Source organism: Heloderma suspectum, chromosome 17 (genome assembly GCF_057233095.1).
Source record: "Heloderma suspectum isolate Gila_16-S chromosome 17, 16-S_ref, whole genome shotgun sequence".
Classification (NCBI taxonomy): Eukaryota; Metazoa; Chordata; class Lepidosauria; order Squamata; family Helodermatidae; genus Heloderma; species Heloderma suspectum.
This window is the reverse complement of record NC_139474.1, coordinates 11,771,451-11,790,302: the sequence shown is the minus strand read 5'-3', so window position 1 is coordinate 11,790,302 and position 18,852 is coordinate 11,771,451. Positions and strand designations below refer to the sequence as shown.

At 50.0% G+C, this 18,852-nt stretch overlaps 2 protein-coding genes across 4 annotated transcripts in view; both read right to left on the bottom strand.

The window, feature by feature from the left end:
* The window catches only part of LOC146334502 (lysosomal acid glucosylceramidase-like), a 42,064-nt gene extending 40,491 nt beyond the window's left edge, over positions 1-1,573 (bottom strand). The window contains exon 1 of the mRNA XM_084824335.1: positions 1,553-1,573. The gene's annotated coding sequence lies outside the window, so the exon portion shown is untranslated. The remainder of the gene's footprint in view (positions 1-1,552) is intronic.
* Positions 1,300-18,852, bottom strand: part of LOC146334501 (lysosomal acid glucosylceramidase-like) — a 43,819-nt gene continuing 26,266 nt past the window's right edge. For 2 of the 3 annotated variants that reach the window (XM_084824332.1, XM_084824334.1), the window contains 7 exons: positions 17,772-17,905; positions 12,855-13,027; positions 11,001-11,238; positions 8,688-8,915; positions 7,885-8,048; positions 6,421-6,546; positions 1,300-4,424 (listed from right to left, as the gene is read on the bottom strand). In XM_084824332.1, coding sequence (XP_084680458.1) covers positions 4,322-4,424; positions 6,421-6,546; positions 7,885-8,048; positions 8,688-8,915; positions 11,001-11,238; positions 12,855-13,027; positions 17,772-17,905 — 1,166 coding nt within the window. In that variant the 3' untranslated portion in view covers positions 1,300-4,321. The remainder of the gene's footprint in view (positions 4,425-6,420; positions 6,547-7,884; positions 8,049-8,687; positions 8,916-11,000; positions 11,239-12,854; positions 13,028-17,771; positions 17,906-18,852) is intronic. The other variant, XM_084824333.1, reaches the window with a different exon arrangement.

Below are 18,852 nucleotides of genomic sequence, written 5' to 3'. Positions count from 1 at the left end.
CCCCTTGGCTCAGAGGACAAAGGAAGCGGCTGTTCTCGTGGGAGCCTCTCATGCCCCGCCCCGACTGGGAGCAACAGGATATCAGTGGAGCAGGATATCCCCGGTCGCCTGACTCACTTCCACAGCCTCAGTCGTATTCCCTCTGTCCGTGCATGAATTTTTTGGTATTCTTCCCTTGAATTTGGTGCCCCGCTTAACTTGGCGCCCTAGGCAACCACCTAGTTTGTCTGTATGGATGGTCCTCCCTTGCACAAAACCCAGACATTGCTCATTGTATGTTGGGAAAGCGTATGACAAATCTATGGCATCTTCATGCTGTCCAAAGGACTTCCTTTGGTCATTCCCAATGGGGTAGTGGAACCAGGGCTCCCAGGGTGGAAGGGCTGGACTGTTTGATCAGCAAGGACACAGACATCCTCTGCCACCCCCCTCAGACTGCCCTGTTCTCTCTGAGCTTAGCTGAAATCCTCACAGTAGCTCGGGGGGGGGGGAGCAGGGGGAATGAATTCTCCCAGCAATAACATATTGTCCCGTTATGACCTGCTCCTAGCAGAGATGAAAACTCCCAGAACTGGTTTGCTGACATGGAACAACACAGCTGCCCAAATATTCGGACCCTCCTTGGGGATGTGGCTACGGCGACTGTCACGATGCATGCCCGCACTTCAAAATTTACCACTACACCACTGGAGTCTGTCCAGATGGAAACTCCTGCCAAGCGATTTCATCCATCCGATCCTTATGTTCCTGGGCCTCTTTGATTCCCTCACTTTCTGGATTTTATTCACCTCCCCACCCAGCACTCTCATGATTTATAAATGCAAGAAGCACTCAGCATAAACACAATACACCCAGCCATGGCTACATGGCAAGGGAAACAACCCACAAACCTTAGCGGCTGCCACTACAGTTGGCTTCAGAATACAACGTAAAATGGATGAAGAACACAACATACGGATGGGCTGAGAACATGGCGGGGTCTTCTGTCATAGCCAGTCTCTGCAGTGCACTGGCAAATGGCCTGCATTGTATAGGCATGGCCTACCATGCATCTTAGCCAGAGCCTCCAATCAGCCAAGTGGCTGTGGTGCCATGGAATGTTCACAAACACTGCTACTTCTGAGAGAGAAAGCGCCAGCAATAGAAGGTTGACAGGGCACAGGGAATGGAAAGTGGCAAACAAGAGCTCACAGCAGCCAGGGAAAACCTCACACAGAGATCTGAGGGCAAAAAGGGGCCACAAGCCACTGATGGGAATGTGTGCGAGTGTGGGAGGGCAGCAGAGATACACAGAGCACTACAGTACAGACATTGGGTTATTTATTTGTTACATTTATATCCGCCTTTCCTCCAAGGAGCCCCGGTGGCATACGTGATCCTCCTCCTCTCCATTTTATCCTGACAACAACCATATGAGGTAGGTTAGGTTGAGAGCCAGGGACTGTGTCCCATTCAGCTCCTTGCTATGCAAACACACACACACACACACACACACAGTTCATTGCAACAGAGGAGTCAATTAAGCAGGCCAAGAGTAAAGCAGGGGATTTACCAGCAAATTTTTGAGAGGTAAGTCAGGGACGTAGCCAAGGTCAAATGCACAGGAGAGCAGGCAGGTATGCTCAGAATCCAGAGGCAGCATCAGGCCAAGGTTGATAATACAGAGGTCTAAATATGAGTTAAGGTCAGGGAGACAAGAAGCTGGTCAGGATAACAGGTGTTGTTTTCAGTGAAGTCCAGACAGAAAATGCAGGCTTATATTCCCATGGCTTCCTGGCCAGCATCCAGAGCTCAGCCGCTGTATATTACAATTCTTGCTCCTGAAGAGTTCTCCCTTGGCATCAAGTACTTCATCTTAAAGGAGCCTTGCTTCTCTGCATCTTAAGGCAATGGTGCTCTCTGGGACCAGGTGGATGCTCAGCCTCTATTTCTGAGAACTCCCCTCTCCTGGCAGGGGCGCACGACCTGTGGCCTTCTCCCGTGAGAGCCCAGGCTCCCTCATGTCTCCTGACAGAGGGGGCTCCATGGCTTCATCTGTCTCAGGGGGTTGCAGCTCATCAGAAGAGGGGGATCCCTCCAGCGGGGGCATGACAAACTGGGTCTCCGCAGTCCTAGTCCAACTCTAACCACTACACCACACTGCCTCTTTAGTCATTTTGATTTTTAGTTCTGGAAACACCCCTTCTCTCTGCTTATTGTTGGGACAACTGGGAATATGCACCTCCAACCCTGCGAGGTAGGCCCAGGCCTGTAGACAGCTAAAAGTTGTGGGGGGCTGCTGAAAAAGTAGGGGCAATTCATCTGGCTTGCAGGACTTTTAAAGACAACATTGTACACTGTATTTTAATTATTTGTTTGTAAAGCATTTCTGGGGGAGCAGAGAAAATTTAAGGGGCTATGGGCCTGGTTAGGACAAGCTGCAAGTCACCCTTTGTTGTATATTCCAGGGGTAGGGCTGCCACCGCCCACATGATTAATAATATCCCTTAGTCTGAACACGTGAGTAATGCTGGTTGTGGCCCAGCCTTTCATCTCTGAAAACCAGGTTTCGCATAAATGCCAAGCAGCCCAGCACATAAGACCAACCTCAGGCTAGGCAAAATAACCTAGGGTGCAGTCCTATGCTTGTCTAGACAGAAAAAAGTCCTACAACTCCCAGCATGTTATGCCTTCATTCAGACAGGGTGGGCAACATGTGTCCAGGCGGGCAACATGACGTCCAGGTCATAAGGGAAACCCTGACAGTGCTTGATTTCAGAAATTAGAAATACCATGGAAAGCTTAGAGGATGCACCAGAAAGGAAGCTTGACAAGAACAGACATAGGAAATCCTTCATTCTAATGCAATGCCACCTACTGACTCAGCCAGGCTTCACCACATCTGGTGTGTTCCAGATGTGTTGGACTACAACTCCCATAATCTCTAGCCAAGCTGGCTGTGGATGATGGGAATGATAGTTCATATGTGATTGCCCCTCCATGTGAGGGGGGGGGGTCCCAACTGGGCCAGGTTTCCCCCAGCATGGAGGGACTCTATATGAATACGTCAGTAAAATCGTTGTCCCTTCACGCAGCAGCTGAATGTGGGGACAACAGGGCGTCTGACGTCAGGATATATTTACTATATAACTTTATTTATTATTTAAATATTTCTAGGCAATGAGATGGCTAGATAGCATCACGGATGCAATGAATATGAACTTGAGCACGCTCCGGGAGAGAGCGCAGGACAGGAAGGCCTGGCGTGCTATGGTCCATGGGGTCACGAAGAGTCGGACACGACTGAACGACTGAACAACAACAACAACAGGCCACCTCACAGGCAAAAGCCTTCTCAAGGAAGCTTCCCAGATATATAGCACTGCATATATTTACTATATTATTACTATATAAGTGTGTATTTTTGGTTAAAATATGTGTTGTATGTTATTATCCCCTTGTATATTCGATACATTTATGAATTTTGTATTTATTAACTGACTGGATTCTTAAGTTCTGAATTGAAAGTTTGTTTGTGGGATTATTGCAGTATTTTTATTAGATAATTGTTCATATTGTTTTGATATTTTGATATTCTACTTGATACTGCCGTGTTCTCTCTGGTGATGTTAGCCGCCTTGGGCCTCCTTTTGGAGGGAAAAGCACCCCTGCCCCAAACCTTCCTCACACATTATTTCAACATGGGTGAAGGGGGGAGCGAGCATCTGAACCTCTCCTTATGTAATTGGATTATCCACGCAACACAAAGCCTTAAAGAAATATGAGGGGTGGTGTTCATGCTTGTTTTTCAAAAATGGAGACGATCCTGATGATAGGGGACAGTTGCGAGGGACAGAGGCGCCTCGCAGCTCTTGTGGAGAAACACAAGAAATGCTCAGGACAGGCCATGTGGTGGATTGTGGTGGAGCGGGTTTCCTGTTAATGTCCAATGAAAAAGACACCCAACAACAGACTCCCAACCAGCAGGCAAAGAGAACACATTGCTTCCCTCACGGACCCATCCAGTGGGGCCTCCTTCATAAGTAAGTAAGTTTCTTCTCTCACACCAAGCGAGGATGTGTTTCCAGTCATTTCTTCAGGCCGCTTCCAGCACAGAGTCTGGCCCTTGCTCAGGGGTGAGGCAGAAACCAAGGCTCGGCCGCTTGGCTCACCACGCCTAGTCCGGCCCTTGGCTTCGGAACGGAGAGTAAATGAGGTAGGCCTCAAAAATCAGAACCACGGTTCCCAAGAGTGGCGGCAAAACGTGAAGGCTTTGGAGTGTCTTCTCTCCTCAGCATAGCCTAGGCTCCCGCCATCTTGGCGCCAAACCCGGGCCTTGTCGTCACTGGCGCCGCCACAAGTAAGTCTGGATGGAATTGGCACGGATTTCAGTCCTAATAAGGCCACTCGTGTCAGAAATCCCAAAGGAGACATCGAACATAGACCTGAGGAGAAAGGCGGCAGAAATGAAGAAAAATGAACATGAGGGGGGACAGGAGCAATTCTAAAGAATCTCTCCCGACAAAAACAAACAGACACAGACACGCAAGTCCAACAGGTTCCTTTTCCCCTCAAAGCTAGAAGAACCCTCTCAAATATTAGAAGGGTCCATGTTTAGGGTGTGCATAAGAAGAGACGTGAAAGCTCAAAGGCAGGAGGAATGGAAACATTCAGGAGGGAAAACTGTTTCTCCCCCCCGCAGAAATATTTCTACTCGGGGGGGGGGGGCGTGTAAAACATGGGGTTTTCCGTCTGGATTTTTCTGTTCCAGCATCCCACCCTCTGGTATTTTTCCAGGCTTTCACATTGCTAGGCATAATGTTTCCAAATCCCTATCTGCCTAAGATTTAGGAGCCAGCATGAATACTACGTACACTGGCCCAGAAATATATAAAAATAATAGAAGAAGGTATGTGTCTGCTCATCACCACCATAGCACCAAGACCGTGAAAGCCAGACACCTGAAACCTGGCATGCATACTAGGAGACCCCAGGAGTGTGCACCCTGGGGTTATTTTGCTTTTGTTTTTTAAAGTATTAATTAATTTCAATTAATGTGAATGCCTGTGTGGTCGAAGCCTGCAGTAATGTCTTCAGCCACAAAGTGGCAGACTTCCACAGATCACTTTGCAACCTGCACCGTTTGAAATCAGGGAAATTAACAGGCCGAGGGACAGAGTTATAGGCCTGCTCACTCCCCTCTGCTGTAGGGCAGCCCCCCTCAGGGAAAAGGGGTAGACAAGACACCTCCCTCAGGGGGCATAAGGGATGCACTATAGCAGGGGTTGTGCCTAGGGGTGCCAGCACGCAGGGGAGGTGGGCGACTCTGATTTCAGTGGGGACTCCGAGTTTCAGCCAGAACTCTACAGGAGGTATCCAGGGTGCTGAGCCTATTTTGGGGATAGGGTTCAGCACCTTGGACAGCCCCTTTAGAGTTCTGGCTGGTGCTGACTGAAACCCAGGACGGATTTACCGCCCACCGAAAGCAGAGCCACCAGCCTCTGCCTCCAGCAGTCGTGCCTTCATTCAGACAGGCAACATGTGTCCAACCTTGAGATGTGTGTAGGTTTGCTTGAAGGCTTTGTTGTATCAAACTAAGGGCTATTCCAAGCCGGGTCCATTCGCTAGTAACGCGTACGTGCGTGCGTTGCATATGGATTTATTTTGAGTCATGTGTATCTCCTTACAGAGGAGACATCAATACATGGATCTGGCTGTGTGTGTGTGTGTGGGGGGGATGCTTTAGCCCTACCCCTCAATGCAGACCCTATCTGGATACCGCCCCCCACAAATGTATCTTCTCTTTGCATCAAAAGAATAGTGTTCACTGGCACCTGCTACTTACTCTAAAAAACTCACATTCCACGCAAACTGCTAACTGTGTGCAAGGTGCGAGTCACATCTAGTCTGACCCTTACTTTGTGCCGATGGGGGATATAACCTCTTCCCACAATGCAGGCTCAAGCGATGGAATCCACTTCTACAAGAGGTAGTGATGGCCACCACTCTGGATGGCTTGAAAAGGCGACCGTAGAAATTCCTGGAGGAGAAGGCTACAAGTCCTGATGGCTCTATGCTACCTCCAGTAATCAGAGGCAGTGTGCCTGTGTACACCAGTTGCTGGGGAACATGGGCAGGAGGGTGCTGTTGCACTCCTGTCCTGCTGGTGGGTTTCCGCTGGGCAGCTGGGTGGCCACTGTGTGAACAGAATGCTGGACTAATGGACTTTGGTCTGATCCAGCAGGGCTCGCCTTATGTTTTCATAGCGGCTCACAAACTACCAGCTTCCATCATCTGGGGGACTTGTCATGGGGGGTGGGGCTGGGAAAAGAGGGCCCGCTTCTCCTTTTGACCCTGTTTACGCCCAGCCTACCTGGCCTCCACACATCTCAGCTGCCTGCCTCTAAGGTGTGCCTTGGAACCCGTGCACCCGAAACTCACCGGTTCAGAACAACGACCACGGCAGATCCGTCGGGGCGCAGCAGGGCCACGTGCTCCACGTTGCACCCAAAGCATTTCTGCATGACTGTCACCCCGATACGCTGGGAGCCTTCTAGGATGAACTTGCTGCAGACAGGGAGAGAAAGGGAGGTCACAGAGGGTCCAGTAGGTCAGCAAGGTGTGAGTGCGCCTTTAGCAGGGCTGAAAGCTGCTGGGTGCTGGCCTCTCATGGATCACAGAACCACAGAATAGTAGGGCTGGAAGGGGCCTATAAGACCATCAAGTCCAGCCCCCTGCTCAATGCAGGAATCCAAGTCAGAGCATCCCTGGCAGGTGGCTGTCCAGCCTCCTCTTGAATGCCTCCAGTGTGCGAGAGCCCACCACCTCCCTAGAGAATCGGTTCCAGTGTCGTATTGCTCTAACAGTCGGGAAGTTTTTCCTGACGTTCAGCTGGAATCTGGTTTCCTGTAGCTTGAGCCCATTGTTCTGTGTCCTGCACTCTGGGATGAGTGAGAAGAGATCCCGGCCTTCCTCTCTGTGACAACCTTTCAAGTACTTGAAGAGCGCTATCCTATCTCCCCTCAGCCTTCTCTTCTCAAGGCTGAACATGCCCAGTTCTTTCAGTCTCTCCTCACAGGGCTTTGTTTCCAGTCCCCTGATCACCCCTGTTGTCCTCCTCTGAACCTTCTCCAGTTTGTCCGCATCCTCCTTAAAGTGTGGCGTCCAGAACTGGACACAGTACTCCAGATGAGGCCTAACCAGTGCTGAGGAGAGGGGAACTAGTACTCCCTGGGATTTGGAAGCTATGCTTCTATGAATGCAGCCCAAAAGAGCATTTGACATTTCTGTAGTCACATCAGATTGTTGGCTCATATGCAGCTTGTGATCTACAAGAAATCCAAGATCCTTCTCGCTTGTAGTATTGTTGAGCCAAGCATCCCCCATCTTGTAACTGTGCATTGGGTTTCTTTTTCCTAGGTGCAGAACTTGGCAAGAAGTTCTCAGAAGAACAGGTCCTGGGATGAACTATTCAGGGAGAGGACTCAGTTACAGAAAAGCATCATGTGGCTTCCAACTCCTCAGGACCCAGTTCTCCAGGGAGACCCAAGGAACCTGCCCCCTTGCATCCAGATGATTGCCCTCCTCCATCTCTGTTGATTCCAGCCATGAAGATACCCGCATGCTACAGCCACCCTCACATTGTTGCAGCCTGAGGCTGCTAAAACAGACCATACCCATGAACAACCCAGGAGGAGAACCCATAGTTTGCAATTGGCTTGTTCGTGATTAACAACCCCTACTTAAAACACAGTGCAGGGTTTGCATGTAACGACAACCCACGATTCAACAACAACCCATGATTCAACACGTATGCTGGGCTGTCGTTACGTGTGAACCAGGCCAATTACTGCTGCTCAGATGCGGTGGTACACCTGAAGCTGGCAGGCGTTATGTGAGCCTCACCTGAAATGCCCCATGTGGTAGAACATGGGCTGCTTGTAGAAGACATCACTGACTGTATCCACAATGATCGGGCTGTCCACGTAGTTCTTGACCCAATTGGGGCCTCCTTCCAAATTCAGGGCCAGATTCCAGTCGGTCCAGCCTGCGACATGGTGGTTAAGGTTCTACAGGGGAGGCAGTGGTGAGAGGGTCAGGAGTAGAGGTGTTGGGTTACCTGAAAGACCATCTCCTTTCATATGTACCTGCCTGGAGCCTAAAATCATCTTCAGAGGCCCTTCTCCTGGTGCCACTTCCAAAGGAAGCGGGACTGGCAACTACTAAAGAAAGGGACTTTTCAGTGGTTTTCCTGTGGCCTGGTGCCCACATTGTGGTTTTTTGGATGCCAGGTGAAGACTCCCCCCCCCACCCCGCCATCCAGGCTTTTTACTCCTTCCATTTAAAAAAAAATTGCAGCAATGCATTTTTACATCTTTGCCCTGCTGGCTTTTTATCTTGGCTTTTATCCTGGTTTTTAAATTTTGGTTTTATTCTGCTCTAAATTTAACGGTTTTTATATTTTGCTGTACTATGCTGTTGCATTTTCAGTTTCGTTCTGTGAACTGCCCAGAGAGCTTTGGCTAATGGTCTTAAGATCTTCAGGAGAGGCCCTTGTTTCGGTAGTGCTGCCTTCAGAGGTGCATTTATTTATTTCTATCATTTATATTTTGTATTATATACAAAATTTAAAAACAAAACAGGGAGGTGAAAATACGACATCCGGGGCCACTTCACCTGCCCTGCCCTGCCCTGATCACAGGTTGTACCTCCAGAATACTGTGGCTATAGTCATTCCCCCGATCCCAGGAGCCAAGGACCACATCCCTCTCCCAAAAGTGCGACCCGACACAGGCCTCGGTGGAGAGCAGGAAGTAGTCTGGGAAAAGCTGGTAGGTGGCTTCCACAGTGTCGACGATGGGAGCAATGTAGTCCAGGTACCAGTGCAAGCCGATGCCATGGATGTAGCGACGTGCTTGGCTGTCCTCACTCAGCACCTAGGCAGAGGAAGGAAGGAAGGGTGCGTCAAGGGGCTCAGCACAACAACAGAATGGTCAAGCCAGAGAAGCTCATGCACGAGAGGCAGGGAAGGGCAGTAACAAATCGCAGCCTGCAGCCAAAAACCGTGTGGGCCTGCAGGAGTGAAGGGACCAAATTCAGCTCTCCAGGGTCGCCCCAGAGATCATGCTCCCTTTCCCTGACCCCATGTTCTTTCCCCTAACCAATGATCATTTGTTAGTCTCCTGGCTTTGTGTAGCTTTTCCCCCATTCTAAAGGCTGAATGTCTCTTCCAGAAGCAAGAGCTTTAAGCTAAAATATGCAGCTATGGCCCCATACCTTTCGCCTCCCCTGCCTTACAGCAATCCTATGCATCGGTAGACATGCGCAGGACTGTGCTGTAAAAACAATGGGTCTCACTTCTGAGTACACATGCATAGGGCCATGCTGTAAAACAGTTCTGAACAAAGACTCCAGCTCCCATTAGCCCCAGCCAGCATGGTCAATGATCAGAAACAATGGCATTTGTGGTCTTGGTTCAAAGGTTCTCTCAAAATGTGCCTTCTGCAAGCAGGTGATCCTGGATCACCCATTAAACTGAACATATTCAAATTCCCCCAGGGAAAAAAAAATCATCCCAGTGCAGAAGAAAATTCAAAGCCTAGATATACATATACTGACTTTTTATATTGACCAAGAAACACTATTAAAGCATAAGAACATAAGAAGAGCCCTGCAGGATCAGACCAAGGGTCCATCTAGTCCAGAATTCTGTTCACACAGTGGCCAACCAGCTACCCACAAGCAGGACATGAATGCAACAGCACCCTCCTGCCCATGTTCCCCAGCAACTGGTGTATGTAGACAGACTGCCTCTGAGACTGGAGGTAGCACATAGCCATCAGGACTAGTGGCCACTGATAGCCTTTTCCTCCATGAATTTATCCAACCCGCTTTTAAAGCCATCCATTTTTAAAGCAGGCCCGTCTGTCCTCCTTTCACTATTAAAATATCAATACTCATTGGTAAGCAGTGTTTACCAACATCGGTAAAATACTAATCATCAGGACTACACAGTACAGGAGCATTTGTGACAAAAGGATCTGTTCTTCCACTACATGCTGTGTGCGTTTATGTGTCTCCTAAAACAAATCCCCTCTCAGCAACTCTTCCTCAATCCCTTCTCTGTTTACATTCCCAGTTTTATGGATCTTTTAGGATTTAGCTAGCATCATGGGTGTTTAAGTTCACACCCTCTGCTCTGCTACTTTCTTCTATCAGATAAAGATAGGCAATTATCTATTGTTTATGCCCTGGCACCTCTGTTGCAACCCAGGATGGCTCGGGGGAAACGCTTCCTATCGCTGTTGCAATGAAGTCACTCTTGCGATGCCACTGTGATCCCAAATTTGTTTGGGAGGCATCTGGTGATTGAATTTCCTGACTGCCTGCCTGGGCAAGGTGATACATACACACGGTGCTGACGCCGGGTATCTGTGGACCCTCGGGGAAGACACCTTCAATGGGCCCTCCTCCCTCGGTGAGACTCTCTTCTCACCACCACCGTCACCAGCTGTTCTTGTTCCTCCTCCTCTTTCTCATCACTGCTACCGCTTGGCTGCTTGATAGGCAGACTGCAAGTGAGCAAGCAGGCCGTAGCATCTCCTGCTCCTCCTTCTCACCACCACCGTTGTCTGGGCCGGAGCAAGAGGCAGGTGAGCAAGCAGTTTTCGTGAAGAGGTGCTGCAAGTCCAGGGAGCTCTTCTCAGGGGGCCCCCGCTGGGGTGCGGCCCTTTAAGCATACCTGAACACACACAAACTCTGCACGAAGTACATTAGAATTTTGCAGCCTGCATGCACGATGCCAGTTGAGCTTTGAAGATGACTGGGAATCTTATCCAGCTTTTCTTTGTCTGCCGAGATTTCAAGCGTCACCTTTCAAGCAGCTCTTTGTAACCATAACGATTTGGAACTTGATTTTGAAACTAAAATAAATGGGAAAGCTTGGGATTTGCTGAAAGCTGGATTCTGTGCTCCCATGGAATTGCAGCCTAGAACTATGCCCTGACAACCTGCCCACTCACCACTTTGGCCCAGTAGGGCAGATGTATCCGGTTGTCATCCAAAATGATGAGGCGGATGTCCTTGTGCGAGCTGTTTGCCAGGGTGGGACCCAGATCCAGCGCAATGAAGTCACGCTGCTCCTCGGCTGTGAACCCCAGGCACTGGAATGGATAGTTGATGATCAGCCCAGCAGTAGGTTCATTCTGGGCCGTCACTGCCCAGAAGGTCAAATTGTGCTTGGCATATTCATCCAGGAACCTGGGGTTAAGGGGTGGGGGGATATACTTCAGTTACACCAAGTGAGACAGCAACAGGCTGAGGACTCAAATCGTTATTTTGAATTGTTAAATTATACACCTTCTTTTGTTATATTGCTGTTAGTTTTATGTTTATTATACAGACTTCCTTCTGGGCATCTTGCTTCCAAACAAATATCCCACTTGTGATAAAAATCTTAAAATGAAAAACTAAAACAATCACAATTTGTGGTACCCGATGTAATGGAATGGGTCCTCCTCAAAAGTTTAAAACAGGGCATTCCTTTAAAAAAAGAAGGTGCTTCCATAACTTATGGCGCCCCCATGGCAGTTTTGCACTTACAGGAATGAAGACTATGTATGTCAGTAATCCTGGCATGGCTGGGCCAAGTGCCAAGCTGCCCTTAGGCAGCTGAATACGTATGTCTCGGCTGGGAGAGCATTCCAGCGCAGCGGAAAGATACTTAACAAGACTGGCGTCAAAGGTAGGCATGGTTGGGCAGCTGCCAATGGACCACAGCCCAGCAGGGGCCCTCTGAAAAGAGCCCCCTGGACTTGCTCCTCCTTTTCACCTCTGCAACCTGCTTGTTCCCCTGCCTCTTGCTCCGGCCCAGACAACGGTGGTGGTGAGAAGGAGGAGCAGGAGATGCTGCTGTCGACTTGCTCCCTGGCTCTCGATACCCGTCAAGTAAGCAAGTGGGAGCCAGGATGAGGAAGAGGAACAGGAGCAAGAGCCACTGGTGACAATGGTGGTGAGATGGTCGACTCAATGAGGGAGGGGGCCTTTGAGGGTACCTTGCCAGGGCCCCCCAAAAACATGAAGCTGGCTCTGCTTCTCATCCAACGTGCCAAGGCTAACCCTAAGAAAAACGTCTCCTGAGTTGCCACCTGAACTTCCCTGGTTTGGACAAGAACCAAACAGGGACATGGACAGAGATGCGAGGCCGAGGGGCAGCCCATTTTGCTGTGCAGACCTGGCAAATGCAGGCGGGCTCCTCGCATTTATACCAGGCCTGTCCAACTCAGAATCTTCACAATCGCAAGGCTGCCAATCGCAGGGCTCGATGTTGCACATTGCAGTCCCTTCTGTACGTGTTCAGTGGGAGTGGGCAACTTTTTTTTTTTTGCTGAGGGCCACATTCCCTCATGGGTTATGTGTCAGGGGCACTGAGCAAGGCCAAAGCCAACGGAGCGCAAGGCCAGAGCCAAAAGCGGGTGGGTCACTCCTTTTTTCTTTCTCTGCCACCTCCTTTTCTCTCTCTTTGTGCCACCCCCTCCCCTTTTCTCTCTTCCCCTCTTTTTTCTGGCCCAGCAGGCTGACAGGGATGGGACAAATCGCTCTGGCCAAGTCTGAACTGTTTGCACGCAGGGGGCTTTTGAAATTAGGCCAAGGGCTGCATAAAGTTAGGCTGAGGGCCGCATAAAGTTAGGCCGAGGACCATAGGTTGCCCACCTCTGCTGTAGAGGGCTGTTGCACCTACAATTCTGGGAGAAACCAAACCGATCCAAGATCAATTCCCCCATGATGGTCAGGTAGCCATCCTGACTTCACGTTGGCCAAAGCAAGAAGCTTTGCCCCCTTCCCCACCCCCGCCCCCACTCACCTGCCCATTTTACCTGACAAAATAGTTGGCCCACATCTTATGATACTTGTCTCCTGCCTGCCCCTTGAGGGATCCCTTCCCTTTCCAGTCCTTGTTCGTTCTCATCCAAATCGGAGAAGTCCACGGGCTTGCGTACAAGGAGATGGGTCTCTTAGACATGGCCTTGGCGCGATGCACAATAGGGATCTATGGGGAGAGGCAATGGGGAGCCAGTGAGGAAGGTCTTGGCTAGACAGAACCAGAGCCAAGGAGATTCAGACCAGGCGCAGGCAAATGGTGACAACTCTCACGATCCCAGACCATTAGCCATGCTGGCTGAGGCTGATGGGAGTTGTAATCCAAAACATCTGGAGGGCACCAGTTGCTGACCCCAATCCAGACACTCTTTTTCAGTGGATGATGTGTCATTATCAAGGAGGAAATGACATCACACATATACTTTATATCAGGGCTGTTGTTGAACCTCTTTCAGCCCAAAGGCTGAATTCCGTTTCAGAGAAGCTTTCGGGAGCCGTATTCCAGTGGTGGGAGGGGCCGATGCCTAAAGGGGCGGGGCCAAATACCAAAAATACCACTATATTTTAGCTTACAGCTCTTGCTGTCAGTAACAAAGCTGTCAAGGGCTCCTTGGAGGGCTCTCTCAGTCTAATCCAGTAGCCAAGTCCAGACACAGACAAAGGGATTCTTTTCAAAGCTTTATTCTTCTTTTACAACTTAACAGCTCTACAGGTAGCAACTAGATCTGAGCAGCAGCATCCCAATGCCCTAAGTTGGAACAGTTGGTCCCCGTTTGAAAGGCAGTTACTGGCAGACCCCTGAATATAAGGACTAGGGAGAATCCCTCCCCTTTTCCCTTGGATCCTCTGGGCGCAACCGTTCTTTGAGTGCCAACCGGGCGCTACGCCTCCTTTCCGCGCCCTCCATTTGGCGCCGCTCTCTGCGTCTGCGCCGCGCATCCACCCAGTCTGCTATCTGTGCTGGGTCACTCCCTGGACTGCTTTCTAATCTAGGAATGTGGGTGGGAGGAATCTCCGTCAGCTGCGGGCCCTGGGAAAAAGGGGTGCGCTCCTCTCCCAGGAGCGACTGCTCTTCCTCTGAATCAGAACTACTCTGGGATTCTATGGGCTCAGTGTCCACCCTGACAAAAGCCTTAGGAGAGGCATTGTATGAAAAATAGGACAAATAGTTAAACTAACAGGTAAACTTTAAAATAATCAAATAATCAAAAATAATAAAATTTTATGTGGATTTATATTTCCTGTCAGTTTTTCCAATAATTATTAAAAAAAAATAGAAGATCCCAGCACTGCCAAGCTTGCCTGTTTGTGGTCCATCTGCACAAGTGGGTAGTTTCTATAGAAACAAATACAAAAAGAGGAGCTTTGGGGGACTCCGTAATAATAATCAGTGTCACCAGATTAAAGAATTGGGGTCATCAGGTTAGCGAAATCGTGCAGAACCAGCTTGCTCCCGCGTGGCCCCCACACTCTCAACTAGTCTGTCATGGCACAATCCTATACACGTCTACTCAGAAGGAGACGTGCTCCCGTAGAAGTGTGTACAGGATTGCAGCGTCGGCCTCCATCTTGTCTGTAACAGCTAGAGGGGGCAACTGAGGACAGAGCGTGTTTGCCGCTCCAGTCACCAGCCTCAATAGAAGCTCTTGGGGGCCGCATTCCAGTGGTGGGCGGGGCTAATGGCAAAGGAGGAGGGGCCAAAAATGCCAGCCTAGTTTACCTGAAAGCTATTCTTGCCTGTCACTGAGCCTTTGGAGAGACATTTCAACCTTTCAGATTGGGGGCGTGGGGAACCACCAAATGATTGGGAGTTGAGGAAAATGGGGTGGGGCCAAAGGAAGGGGGCATGTTCATCTGGGGAACCTTGGGAGGGCCAGATTATGGCCCCCAGACCTGAGGTTCCCCAACCCTGCTCTGCTGAAATGGGCAAGCACCCATCCTGAGCCTCTTTGCCTCGGGCTAAGAAGTTCCTGGTCATGCAAAAACCAAAAATCACCTGCCCCCGGTATCCTAATATGACCCAGAATTGAGCATTCCCCCGTTCAGAAAAGCACAGCCACGCTTCCTTTTTTGTGCCCCCTCTTAGGTACCACCCTGTGTTTCCCCCCCCCAAGATTGTAACTTCCCAACTCTTTGGGCTTCTTTATCTGGGAGGGCCCCTGCATGGTCCACGTTGCCCTCAGTTCTCCCTCTTCTCCAGAGGTCCTGTCAACAGCACCTGCTGTGCCCCCTTTTCTGGGCCTTGGCCTGCTTCCAGAGAGTTATCTGGCAGGCACTGACTTTGCCTGACCAGTTCCTGGAGCCCCTGGTTCCAATGCCCACTTGCACCCACACCTTCCACAGTTTGGCCCAGGAAAGCTTTTTCTCAGGCACCGATCACCAGCTGTAGCTCCTGCTGTAGGTTTACCAGGACGCTGCAAACACCATCCCCACCCCCTCTGACATGCTTGTGAGAAATCATAAAAGGAAGGAAGGAGAGGCACAATCTCTCCCTCATCAGTTCCCAGTGCTCCGCACTCCTTTCCCCCAAAGGGTGAACCATCACCACACAGCTGCATTTAGCTCACTGCTATCTCATCTCTCGCTCACTCTCGCTCTCTCCCTCCCATCTGGGACAAGCCCTCAGAAAACCACTTTGCAATTTCCCTTTTCTTCTGCTCTGTCAGTTGCAAAACACACACACACCCTGTTCTGGAAGAACTCTGGCTTCATCTCTGTTCCTCCTTCCCCAGTACTATACCAGGGCACTACCTAGACCTAATGTGAGCCACACGGTCTTCCTGTCTGGTAAACTGCGAATTTCTGAGCCAGCTCTCCTGGACTGATAGCCCATCATCTGGCAGAACACGGCCAGTGTCCCAGAGTGAAGAGGTTCCCCCTAGCACCAGAGCAATTTTCCCATCATTTGTATTTTATCATTATTACTATCATTATTAACTCGGAGGCTGACAGGCATTCTATGCAGAACGAGAGGAGCACGAATCTTTGCCTCCACACTCCTCCTGCTCTGCAGTTTTGCTAGACAGATGTTTTTGCCCTTCTAGCTGGGCCCCTGCAGAGAGGGATGGAAGGAGGCTGGGGAGGCCAGAGCCGACCCTGCCAGCCCCCTCCCCACCCACAGAACTGCCCCCTTCCTCTCCTCTCTGAGGTCACTTCTGCAACCTCGAAGAGGCAGCTGGTGTGGTTCTCTCTGTACCAGCTGGGCTGGGGAGCTCAGACTCCTGGGTCCAAGACTGGAGTGCTGTCTCCAGCCTTGGATCCAGCAATCCGAACTATCCTATGCCCACCACCCCCAGGACACTGTCTAGGGGGCCACATGATTGCTCTCTTAGATGCTTTTCTCGAAACAAAAACAAAAAGACTCAAAGTGACTTACAACAGAATTAAAGGCATACAACATTTAAATTGACTACAATTATCCATTAAAATACAACCACCCCATAGGACAACTGAAACACCAGTAACAACCATAAACAACTTGACTGATGCATTGTATTAATGATGCGTGTAGCAGCCCTTCATATTCCATCAAATGTCAGGAAATATAGGACAGTCTTCACCTGGTGCCGAAAAGATGACAACTGGCAAGAGCGTTCCACAACTGTAAGCAGGTTGCAGATGTGTATACATCTGTATACACACAGATCCAGATCAATCCTAAGCAAGTAAGCACCACTGCATTCTGTGGATTTTACTCTCATGTAAAGATGCATGGAAGTGAAACCTTATGCTGTTAATTCCTATGCTCACCTACCTGGGACAATGTTCCAGGTTTACTTGGAACTAAATCTCACTAAGTGAAAGATGCACAGAATTGGTCTAGAAGCTGATTGTATGAGTTGTTATTGATTAATCGATCAATCACTCCTGCAGAGCTCTGCAGCTGAAAACAGGCAACACCTCTAAACAAAAAGGCAGACACACATCTATACTGCAGCAGGCGTCATCTTAAAAGAGGCATTCCCGCCTTCTTCTCTCTTGTACCGGAGGGAATGCCTCTTCTTAGGTGGCTCTTGGTACCTGAAATATTTATAAGGACTCACATTAAAATAATTTTGGACATGCCCCGCTCTGCTGTCCTGTTAATCGGCAGCAGATTTTGGTCAAAATGTGTGTGTTTTTTTAACTTGATTCACTAACTCGATGATGCAGCCTACAGTATCATTTATTGTTTCTTCTCTTATGGTCATTACAACTGTGGTCCTATATGAACAGGGAACTCATTCTCCAAGTGCTGATCCTTATGTAGCCAAAATAGCAATATCCTATACATCCCAAACTCATTTTCTGAGTGACGATCCTTTTTCAGCCAAAACAGCACCACCCACACAAAAGATGGAGGTATCAAAGGGTTTGGGTGAACCCCTGAAGTTTGCAGTTGGGATGGGGGAGGAGGAGAACCTAAAACAGCTCCATGAGGACTGAGCATGCTCAGAGGCCACGGAAGTGTGGGGGTCGTGTTGAGGAGAGGGTGGAATGGAAAACCTGGGAGGAATATTGGAATGGAACATTCTGGGAAAAAGAAGCGCTGACCGGCACTCTGAATAGGAGGCAACATTTTGTGCGAGTGTCTGTTGGGGGGAATATGGAAAACTAGGGAGGAGAGGGGGGAATGAAAGGGGGTATTCCCAAAAAGGTTGTGTCTGGCTGGCACCCTGAACCAGAGAATTCCACACTGCAACATTTTGTTGCAGTTCCCACTCGCATTGTCTAGGCTCTCAACTCCTTTTCTATAACCTGTTCTCCGCAGATCTCGGTGGGAGGATGTAGTGGTTTAATCAGTTAGATGTTTTGTCACAGGTATTGATACACCTTGCGTGGTGCATCAATACCTCAAGAACAGCGACTTCTACCTCCCAACAAGGGGGGTGGGGGGGCAGCTGCTCCCTGCCCACCCGCCCACCCCCACTCACCTTCATTTTGACGTCCTCGTCCACCAAGCTGAAGTTCTTCAGCTCAAAGTCATTCGGCCAGTCGTCGTAGGTGTAGGTCCGCACGGAGAAATCGCAGCTGGCCATGGGTATGCGCACCAGGTTGTACTCGATCCCTGCAGATGTAGGGAAGGAGGGCGGACAACAGGAGGACACAGTTGACTGGGGCATGCTTCTGAACATAGGAAGCTGGTAGGGACAGCATCCAGGGCATGCTGCTCTGGCTGCTACTGCCGTTAACATTGCTGCTGGTTTTATGGCTGGCTTTTGTTTTTTATTGTTTTTATAACTTCTAATATTTTAACTGTTTGCATGTATTTTATTGCTGTAAGCCACCTTGGGAGGGCTTCTGCCCTCGAAAGTCGGCCAAGAAATGTTTTAAATAAATTAATTTAATCCAGTGAAGGGCGGGCATAGTCGGGCAGCTGCCGAGGGCCCACACCCCCAGCGGGGGCCCACTGAGAAGAGCCCCCTGGACTTGCTCCTTCTCTTCACATTGCAACTGGCTTGTTCCCCTGCCTCTCGCTCTGGCCCAGACACCAGCAGTGGTGAGGAGGAGCAGCAGGAGATGCCGCAGCCTCCTTGCTCCCTGGCTCTCTGCCTGCCAAGCAAGCAAGCGGGAGCCAGGGCGAGAGAGAGGAGGGGGAGCGAGAGCATCTGGTGACGTGGCGCTGAGAAGACAGACTCACTAAGGGAGGGAGGCCATGGAGGGGCCTTGTCCAAGGGCCCTCCAAAACCTGAAGCCGGCACAGGAAGCTGGATTATACCGGATCAGAATGTCGGCCCATCTTTCATCTACTTTGCCCAGCAGCCTCTCTCCATGACCCTTCCCAGATGCGCCACCTGTGGCTCTTTCATCTGCCGATGCCGGGATCAAACCTGAGACCTTCAGCATGCGAAGCATCTGCTCTGCCACCAACTGCAGCCCCTCTTCAGAAGGAGACCTGGCCCCGCCCTTCTGGCATCCCAGCCAGTGAGTCCCAAGGCACTGGGAGGTTTAAAAAGCATTTGAATGTATGAAGCTGCCGTTCCCTGAGATGCATCATGGGTGCCATCAAGCCCA